General features: G+C 37.2%; 1 protein-coding gene across 1 annotated transcript; it reads left to right on the forward strand.

The window, feature by feature from the left end:
* The first annotated feature begins 2238 nt into the window (after positions 1-2238).
* Positions 2239-10523, forward strand: slc5a3b (solute carrier family 5 member 3b). The gene is made up of 3 exons (XM_068573111.1): positions 2239-2446; positions 6556-6711; positions 7328-10523. The coding sequence occupies exon 3, from the start codon at positions 7593-7595 to the stop codon at positions 9723-9725; it is 2133 nt and encodes a 710-aa protein (XP_068429212.1). The 5' UTR covers positions 2239-2446; positions 6556-6711; positions 7328-7592; the 3' UTR covers positions 9726-10523.
* The last annotated feature ends 478 nt before the right edge of the window (positions 10524-11001 follow it).

Genomic DNA, 11001 nt, shown 5'->3' on the forward strand with positions numbered 1-11001 from the left:
ACAGGTATCAGCAGTTCTGCAGTTTAAGAACACGTCACATTGGCAATTACATACCATCCTGACAACAGAATTTTAAAGGGCTTAAACTGTGAAGGATTATACCCGAAAAAAAATCTACACAACGGTGGTTGAGAAGGTGTGAAGAGCAAAGGGTGAAGATCTGGACTCATGTGATGTGGAGCAGGACTTCTGATAAACTCAGTGGGGGTTCTATGGTGCTGGTTAGGATTAAAACTGGATGTGAATGAGGTGGAGGAGAGTTGCACCAATCTGATACAAAAAACACTTTTAATAAAAACTATTTCAAAAAGCAAGTGTAAATAGCTCATTTTTAATCTGCAGTACTTTGCTTGTAACTGCTTATACAGGCCTGGAGAGGCTGTTTCAGAGAAACTTCTTTTAATGATTTCAATAGTGGATCTTCTGGTAGATATTTAATAGTTTAGTAAACAAGCCTGAATTTGTAGCTTTTTTAGCTTTGTAAGTAACAGGAGCTCAGTGTTGACGGCAGTTTGTGCAGACCTGGGACGCACCCTGACGTGCGTCCCGTTGACGTTTTGCTGAAGAAATTCTTCTCTGACGTGAGTGACGTCATTCCCCGAGCATGCGCAAAGTTAATAAAAATATATATAATACATTTTATTGATATAATAATATAAATAAAAAAACTAATTTAATTTGTAACAAAATACTTTAAAATGGAGTAATTTTGTATTTAAAATACTCAAAATACTTTGTCCACGAATGATTAAAAAAAAAAAAAAACGTACTAATGACGCTCGCTTGCCATTTAGGTTAATACATAGCCAGTGTTTAGCAAGTTAACTTACCAGTCGAGTAGTTAGCTATAGGAAGAGGGAGACTGGGAGCTTGTATGCTCATGATAACCTTATCAAGAGACATCTGAACATCTACTCTTGCACTGTATTACAAGTTATGCTGTATCTTCTCAATGTGGATGTCATAATGCCATATAAATTACTTGCAGATAATATAGTTCACAGTTAGCCAGGCTATGACAGTAGATGTCCATTTGGTAAAAATAAAAAATGGTTTGCGTAACATAATCAATCAGGCTGTTTTTTTAATAGGCTTTGCTTCGTTACACTGACATTCTGTGACCGTTCTTCCTTTTTTGTGGGTTTCACCAGAGCTTTGTGTACATTATATAGCCTAAACCTGAATGCTCTGCCATTAAAAAAGTATGTTCTGTATTTTAAATACAAAATACATGATTGTAATTTGTTACATTTTCTGGCACCAGTATTTTGTATTTTATTTTGATACATTAATTTGAGGGGTATTTTGTATCAAAATACATTTTTATGTATTTTTGCCCATTGTGAGTATGTGTGTGTGTGTGTGTGTGTGTGTGTGTGTGTGTGTGTGTGTGTGTATCTCTCCCTCCCCCCCCCCCCCCCTCTTTCTCTCTCTCTCTCTCTCTCTCACCCCCCCGCCGCCCCCCTCCACCCTCACCCAACCAACCAGAAAAAATGGCTGACTCTGATTTGACTGCTAAGGCTGTTTATACAGACTTATTTGTCTGGAATAAAGTTAAAATGACAGTATTTTTAATGTTTGGATATATGGCTATGACTACAACAAATATATGTATTACCATTTTTTATAATATGATCTGTACTATTCCAATGAATATATAGCTTCATCTGTGTTGTAAAACAATAAATATGTATAAAAAAAAAGAAAAGTATGGATTACCTCTTCTATCAAGGGAATTGTATTTGCCTTACACTCTGATCTCAGGGTTCTATGCTTTATTCTAATGGTTATATGCTCTGCCCTTATGCTCTGTCCTCAGGGTTATATGCTCTGACCTCATGGTTCTAGGCTCTCAGGGTTCTATGCTCTCTCCTCAAAGTTCTATAGGGTGAAATTCTGTTTTAGGGAGGCTTCAGAAATTCTGGATATTCCCAGATCTGAAATGACATTTCCAGTAAAATACTATAATTATTAGAAGAGCTTTAATCCCCCTCAGTTCTGTTAAATGTATGTAATTCATTAAATTTAGCCAATTAATCCTGTGGTCAATTCTCTCACGGAAACCAGTTGTGGAAGATGTGTGTTTTCCCTTTTTCAATGAAAATGTATTAAAGTACTCTCACCCTTATTTATTGTTTCGTTTATGTAAAAACGAAGGTACAATAATAAACACCCAAAACAACCCATAGGTGTATTCCTGGGAGTATTCCACCCATGGGGTCACGTGGGTGAGGGGGCGTGGCTTAGTCGAGCACAAGAGGAGCAAAAGGAGACCGCGGTGACGTTTGTTTAGGGAAGAAAACGGACTGTGAACGTCAAAACGAGGAGGCAGCTATTCTGCGGGGAGACGGATCGTCCGGAAGAAGTCGCTTCCTCATTTACACTTCCCTTCTTCTGGGGCAAAGAGAGTCGTAGTAGTACCTTTAGCCTCTGCTAGCCAAACAAGGTAGCGAGCGTCTTTAGTATGTGTCCGTGTTAACACAATGCAGCCAGGGACTGCGGTCAACTCAGCAGACACTCGGATCTCTGTCGTCAAATCAGCAGACACTAAAATTTCAATGCACCTGTATACTAGGCATTCACGGTAAATATTCAAACGACCCAAATCGGGAGCGAGCGAGATTTTTTTTTTTTACAAAGTTAGCGGAAAGATACACGTGAGACAATGTCCGGTTTTCAAAATAAGATGACAAATAAAATCTGTTTTTTCAAAATAAGATGACAAATTGTATACTAGCGTATATGAAAATGAGATCATACGTTTCTACGAAAAATCTGTCATTTCTTTATATTTGAGGCTCCGTAAATATACTTCTTCCACTGGTTCCAGGGAATGACTGATGCAGATGTGTTCAGGACGTCTCTGACTTCTACTATACTGGTAATCAATAATTGTTACTGTAACAATTGGTAGATATTTCAAAGTAAAAGTTGTACATTTGTTTTGAATTTTTTTATTTATTTATATTTGATTCTCAGTAAATAAATTTTAACCAAGAGTTCCAGGAAATGATCAATGTAGATGTGTTCTGGATGTCTCTGACTTCCACTATACTGGAAATCAATCATTTTTACTGTACGAATTGGTAAATATTTCAAAGTAAAAGTCTTACATTTTCATGAAAAATCTGTCATTTCTTTATGTTTGAGGCGATGTAAATTAATTTTTACTAAGTGTTCCAGGGAATGACTGATGCAGATGTGTTCAGGACGTCTCTGACTTCTTCTACACTGGCAATCAATAATTTTTACTGTACGAATTGGTAGATATTTCAAAGTAAATGTCTTACATTTTTACGAAAAATGTGTCATTTCTTTATGTTTGAGGCGCTGTAAATTCATTTTAATAAAGAGTTCCATCGAAAGCCTGATACAGATGTGTTCTGGACGTCTCTGACTTCCACTACACTGGCAATCAAACAATTTTACTGTACAAATTAGGATATATTTCAAAGTAAAAGTCTTACATTTTTATGAAAAATCTGTCATTTCTTTATGTTTGAGGCGCTGTAAATTCTTTTTTACTAAGTGTTCCAGGGAATGACTGATGTAGATGTGTTCAGGATGTCTCTGACTTCCACGTCACGGGTAATCAAACAATTTTATTGTACCAATTAGGAGATATTATAAACTAAAAGTCTTAAATTTCTTTGAAAAATCAGTCATTTCTTTATATTTGAGCTTCAGTAAATACATTTTAACCAAGACTTCCAGGGAATGACCAATGCAGATGTGTCCACGACGTCTCTGACTTCCCATTTGTTTACAATCAGTCCATTTTACTGTACCAATAAGAGATATTTCAAAGTAAAAGTCTTACATTTTTACGAAAAATGTGTCATTTCTTCATATTTCAGGTTCAGTAAACACATTTTAACCAGAGGTTTCAGGGAATGACTGATGCAGATGTGTTCAGGACGTCTCTGACTTTCACTACACTGGCAATCTATCATTTTTACTTTACCAATCGGTAGATATTTCAAAGTAAAGGTCTTTTATTTTTATCGATAAACAAGTCATTTTTTGTAAATATATCTTTTACCAAGAGTTCCAGCAAATGAGTGACGCAGATGTTTTCAGGATGTCTCTGACTTCACCCATATTGAAAATCTGAGTTTTCTACTGGACCAGTCAAGATATATTTCAAAGTGAAAGTCACACATTTGTACATTCCCAAACTAGAATTTTACAACCATAAAGTGACCCATTTGAACTGTGTGTCTATTATAGATCATTTAAACTTTCCTGTTTCCACAAACAAAAATATTTACATTTATTTTTTACAGTTAATTTGTACGGTAAAAATATTTGATTGTAAGTATGGGTGGAGTCACAGATTTCCTGAACACATATGATCGTGAGATTAGTGATGAAATGAGAAAAACACATTTAGTAAAACAAAGCTATTATTTCATTATTATTTAAGTCCCCAAACTGAATAATGTAATAAATGTACCACATAGTGTAATATAAAAGATGAAATAAACTTCTCAGTTTGACCCGGACAAATGTGAACCTTTATGGAGAACATGCTAAATTAAACATACTGAGTGATTCTTATCCTGTGAAATAGTTGTTCTATATATAATTAAGCCAGTTATTTTTAGTATGCCATTTATTTGGTCTCAAAATCCAATGTCCCGATGCTTTAAGAATACATGTACAGTACTTTCTTTTCTGTATTACACAATGTGCTTAATTTATTATGTTTTTGTTTATTTTGTATCGAATATTATTTTAAAATTGTAAAAAACTATTACATTAAGTTCCAAACTGTTACATTTATAAATGACAAAACAGCATGTAACCTTGGTCACATTAAAGGTGGCACAGCCAGTGCCTAGGAATGGACACAGCAAATCTTCAAAAAGAAACAACATAAAAATGTAAGACATTTAATTTGAAATATCTTCTGATTGGCACAGTAAAAAAGATTGATTGCCAGTGTAGTGGAAGTCAGAGTCGTTCCAGAACACAGCTGCATCAGTCATTCCCTGGAACACTTAGGAAAAATGAATTTACACCGCCTCAAATATAAAGAAATGACAGATTTTTCATAAAATTGTAAGACTTTTACTTCGAAATATCTCCTAATTTGTACAGTAAAAATGTTTGATTGACAGTGAAGTGGAAGTCAAAGACGTCCTGAACACATCTGCATCAGTCATTTGTTGGAAATCCTGGGAAAAGCATATTTATAGAGCCTGAAACATTCAAAAATGACTTGTTTATTGCTAAAAATGTACGACTTTTACTTTGAAATATCTACAAATTGGTACAGTAAAAAATATTGATTGCCAGCGTAGTGGAAGTCGGAGACGTCCTGAACACATCAGCATCAGTCATTCCCTGGAACACTTAGTAAAAATTAATTTACAGTGCCTCAAACATAAAGAAATGACAGATTTTTCGTAAAATTGTAAAACTTTTATTTTGAAATATCTCCTTATTAGTACAGTAAAAAAAGATTTCTTGCCAGTGTAGTGGAAGTCCGAGACATCCTGAACACATCTACATCAGTCATTCCCTGGAACTCTTCATAAAAATGACGGCTCAAACATAAAGACGTGACAAATTTTTCAAAAAAATGTAAGACTTTTAATTTGAAATATCTCCTAATTGGTACAGTAAAAATAATTGATTACCATTGTATTGGAAGTCCGAGACGGCCTGAATACAACTGTATAAGGCTTTCGATGGAACTCTTGGTTAAAATGAATTTACAGAGCCTCAAACATTAAGACAAAACAGATTTTTCGTGAAAATGTAAGACTTTTACTTTGAAATATCTACCAATTGTTACATTAAAAATGATTGATTTCCAGTGTAGTGCAAGTTAGAGATTTTTATCTTATTTTGAAAACCGGATGTTGTGTCACCCGTATCTTTCCGCTAACTTTGTAAAAACCCTTGCTCGCTCGCGATCTGGGCAGGGTGACTGTGTTTACCGTGAATGCTAGTATACAGGCGCATTGAAATTTCAGTGTCTGTTGATTTGACTACGGAGATCCGAGTGTCTGCTGAGTTGACCGCAGTAGCCAGGGGGTCTGAATGTAACTACTGTTTAAAACATATATATATATATATATATATATATATATATATATATATATATATATATATATATATATATATATATATATATATATATATATATATACACACACACACACACACACACACACACACACACACACACACACACACACACATATATATATATACACACACACACACACACACACACACACACACATATATATATATATATGTATTATATATGTATATATATGTGGTAATATCTGCAGCTGTGTTTTCGGTAATGATGTTAATTATCTGTGTCAAACAATACAAATATGTCTGGTGAGACACCTGGTCTATATTTACCTTCGTGCCTTGACTGTGTTGTTAATCCACAAGTTGCGGAACTCTCCCGCATGGTTGAGGTCAGTGTTTTGCGGTGACCTCACCCAGTTCAGGGAGTCGTTGGGTTGTTTTGAACTCGGCTCGTATGCAATGCGGCTTATTCTTTATTTTGACTTTGCTGTGTTTTAGAGTCTCCTGGACAGTGTGTGGTGAACACGTGGAGTGCAGCCCCTGACGGGTTGAATGGACATTTCTTTTTATTGAGATGGAGGGGTTTGCATAAAGCTTGTGAGGAGGAACACACGATTATTTTCAACCACGCGTGGAGTGCTGCAACCACAAGAGGTCAGACGTGTGTGTGTGTGTGTGTGTGTGTGTGTGTGTGTGTGTGTGTGTGTGTGTGTGTGTGTGTGTGTGTATGCGCGCGCCCGCGTCTTTTTTTCTGGATTTAATTTAATTGATCTATACATATCTGTTGAATTAGAAAGCATTCAACTAACTGTAACTTGGTGCCGGGCTTTTCCACTCTTTTTGACACAGCATGATGAAAACCAGTAATGGAAAGAAACCATGTACATTTACTCAAATACTGAATAATTCTTATGCTACTTTCTATGCCACTACATTTCAAAGGGCAAATATTCTTTCTTCACCGCATTTATTTATATTTCATAAATTAAATACAACAATAACATTATCATGCATCTTTCATGTTAATGCATCAATATAAATAACAATCTAATGCTGTAATGTATCAAAGAATGTGACCATTTGGCTGTATAGGGACTCTTTAAAACATTTTTTATTAGAAGTTGAATTAAAAGACATGAAAGTAATTTGTAAACCTCACTTTGTATTTCCATCCTGTTTTCAAAGAGGTTGTACACTTTTTTTTTTAAAGCATTTGTGTTTGGTGTATTACTCTTCTCAAATTATGGCTCTTTTTTTTGCTGTCTTTCAGAAATCCAAACTTTAGGCAGAGAGAGGACTACAACGTCGTCCTTTCAAAACTAGAACAACCACAATGCTGTTGAATAAACCCCTCGAAGCACACCTTGTGATTTTGACCGGATGATGGATACCACAGCTTTCCGATAGCAAACCAAAACAAAGCATTCTTCTGTTTTAAAACAATTAAATTGGTAATTTACTACTTTTGTATTTTTGTGCATAGTTGTGAGCTCTACTTCCAAGTGTTTATTTTATTTTTTGGATAATCTATAAAAATGGCTCCTGGAATGGAGGCGGTGGACATCGCTGTGGTAGCCATGTATTTTGTCCTGGTATTAGCCATTGGATTTTTTGCCATGTGGAAATCCAATCGCAGCACTGTAAGTGGCTACTTCCTGGCTGGACGCTCTATGACGTGGATAGTGGTAGGTGCATCACTCTTTGTCAGCAACATTGGCAGTGAACACTTCATAGGCCTGGCTGGGTCAGGTGCAGCAAGTGGCTATGCTGTTGCAGCATGGGAATTTAATGCCCTTCTACTTCTGCAGCTGCTTGGTTGGGTATTTGCCCCTGTGTATATTCACTCGGGAGTCTACACAATGCCGGAGTACCTGTCGAAACGCTTCGGTGGCAACAGGCTTAAGGTTTACTTTGCTTTCTTGTCAATATTATTATATATTTTTACCAAGCTGTCTGTGGATTTATTTGCTGGCGCTCTCTTCATTCAAGAGTCCTTGGGTTGGAACATTTATTACTCTATTCTCCTGCTAATTAGTATGACTGCATTGCTCACTGTCACTGGTGGATTGGTGGCAGTACTCTACACAGATTCCCTTCAGGCAGTGTTGATGATTGGTGGAGCCTTAACCTTAAGCATCCTTAGCCTAGTCAAAGTTGGTGGACTAGAGGGTGTCAGAACTAAGTACATGCTGGCAGTTCCCAATGTTACTGCAATAATGGCCATCGGAAACTTCACCTATTCACCTTCCTGCAATATTGAACCAAAACCAAATTCTCTACGTGTCCTTCGGGGTCCCCTGGATAAGGATATCCCATGGCCAGGCTTTCTTCTCGGCCAGACCCCTGCATCTATCTGGTACTGGTGTGCAGACCAGGTCATTGTTCAGAGAGTTCTTGCAGCAAAGAACATTATTCACGCTAAAGGTGCTACGCTCATGGCTGGATTGCTCAAAGTCCTTCCTATGTTTCTAATTGTCATTCCAGGAATGATCTCCCGCATCTTGTTTGCGGATGAACTCGTCTGCATTGGGCCAGAGCACTGCATGTCTGTGTGTGGTTCTCAGGCCGGCTGCTCCAACCTCGCCTACCCACGCCTAGTCATGGCAGTGATGCCAGTGGGACTCAGGGGTTTGATGATGGCAGTCATGATCGCTGCCTTGATGAGTGATCTAGATTCGATCTTCAACAGTACAAGCACCATCTTCACACTGGACATATACAAAACTGCTCGAAGCAAGGCGTCTCAGCGCGAGCTGCTGATTACGGGCCGCTTGTTTGTTGTGCTTATGGTGGTAATCAGCATTGCCTGGGTCCCTGTTATTATTGAAATGCAAGGTGGACAGACATACCTCTACATCCAGGAGGTTGCTGGCTACCTCACTCCACCAATTGCTGGCCTTTTCCTGTTAGGTGTGTTCTGGAAACGATGCAATGAGATGGGTGCATTTTACGGAGGGATGACAGGTCTCGCACTCGGTATCGTGCGACTGATCCTAGCTTTTATCTACCGCCAGCCTCGGTGCGACCAGCCAGATAATAGGCCTGCCTTCATCGCTGATATTCACTACATGTATTTTGCTTCTGGGCTGTTCTGGATTTCAGGGTTTGTGGCAGTGGTTGTCAGCCTCTGCACCTCTCCACCAGATGAGAAGCAGGTCCGTACCACCACGTTCTGGGGGCTACGCAAAATTGAAACTATTCCCACAAAAAGCAGAAAGGACATTTACTGGATGACTGAAAAGAGCCATTGTAGTGCAGACAACAGTCTCTGTGAAGAAATGCTCCTAGATGTCGGAGAGGGGAAGTATTTGGATAGGACACATGTCATGACCCTGGTCCCATCCGTTGACTATGACCCAGAAACTCCTAGTACAGAAACATCCCCTGTCACCACCCCTCCAGAACAATTTGGCAGTGCAAGGGTAGAGATGATCAGAAAGGAAAGCGGCCATGTTAATGGGGAGACTAGAAGGTGTGTGTGTTTACTGGAATGGTTTTGTGGCTATAAGGATGAGGCACACAGCTCAAAGCAAAAAGTTGTGTGGGATGATGCAAGAGTCATTGCGAAGCGGCTGTACGAGCCACCTAGAACTAAAACTCTCCTTAACGTGGGTCTGCTCATCAACTCTTGTTTGGCCATCTTCATGTATGTTTACTTCTCACTTTAGTTGAATTCTGCACTGATCCGATGTGAACTTGTGTGAATGTTTTTTTATTTAGGTGAGAGTTTTGTGGGATGTTGATAGCTGTTTTAAATGAACAATTTAAGTTTCAAAGAATTGAGAAGCTCTATGTACAACTGTCTTTTGTAACTCTAACAAGGATCTGATCCATTGTTTTAAATCTTTGCCACATGAAAACAATTGTACTCATCAATGACTGAAGCTTATTTGACTAGTGCGTGTCCTTTTTGTATAGTGCTTGTTTTAATCCTACATTTAGAATATGCAGGCTCAAAGTTTTTTGTACTCTATGAATTGGCCTTATTTGACATATGCACTTATTTTTTTCTGTAAAAATTAAATGTATTCTATGATTTGTTTTTTTACCCCCTCTATTTGAGTTTTTAGGCGTCTGTAGGTTTAGTTGCTGGTGTAGCACAGGAAATGGAAAAAAAGAAGCACAATTATAAATTGTTGGGCTTTTTCATCTTGAGAAGAAGTATCCTAACTTCTTTTTTTTTTTTAACAATAAGCCACTACCAATGATCATGTTTCTGTATCTCTTTATAATTTATGAATATCTCATTGTGTAGTTCTCATTGTTCAAAGGGGTTGAGTTGCATTACGTAACAATTGTGTGTGCTGTAATTTAGGGCTCATGTAGTTGTGTATCTACTGTGTCAATGTACTTTAGTTCTATTTTTGTTGCAAGTTTTCTAAACCTATTTTACGAAATGTGTCTTAGTATGCAATGCTAAAATAAAAGAATAAATGATTCAGTTCAGTAAGTGATGATTGCTTTATGGGAAAGTGCTTTACATTGTTTTCTGTCTCACAGAGAAAATACATTGTTGTTTTTATGACTTAAAATAAAATTCTCATTAAGGCAACAAAAAATATATAATTTTAATTAGTTGTGGACCCCTCTTCACAATTTGTCCCCTGGTTATGTTGGTATCGACACATCGTATTACTACTGTCAAACTACATTATCTGTTGTTGATATTCTCTAAGTTCTTGCTGTATATGATATTTGAGATGTCTATAAAACTTTTTTCTTTACACAAGATTCAGCCAACCAAAAGCCAGGATGAGTGCTTTATAAATCTCTAGTTCTAAGTTTTTTTCTTTCTCCATACGTTCCTCTATCCTCAGTCAAGCCAACATTAAAATTAATTAAAAGTTAACCTAAAAACATATACCATCATAGGTTGGCCAAAATGCAAAACAAAGCAATAGCATAATTATTCAAATGGTTTTGATAGTGTTGACGAGTACAATG

The sequence above is a fragment of the Clinocottus analis genome, unplaced genomic scaffold, assembly GCF_023055335.1.
Source record: "Clinocottus analis isolate CAN_PGR_092001 unplaced genomic scaffold, fCliAna1.0.p SCAF_12, whole genome shotgun sequence".
In the NCBI taxonomy this organism is placed as follows: domain Eukaryota; kingdom Metazoa; phylum Chordata; class Actinopteri; order Perciformes; family Cottidae; genus Clinocottus; species Clinocottus analis.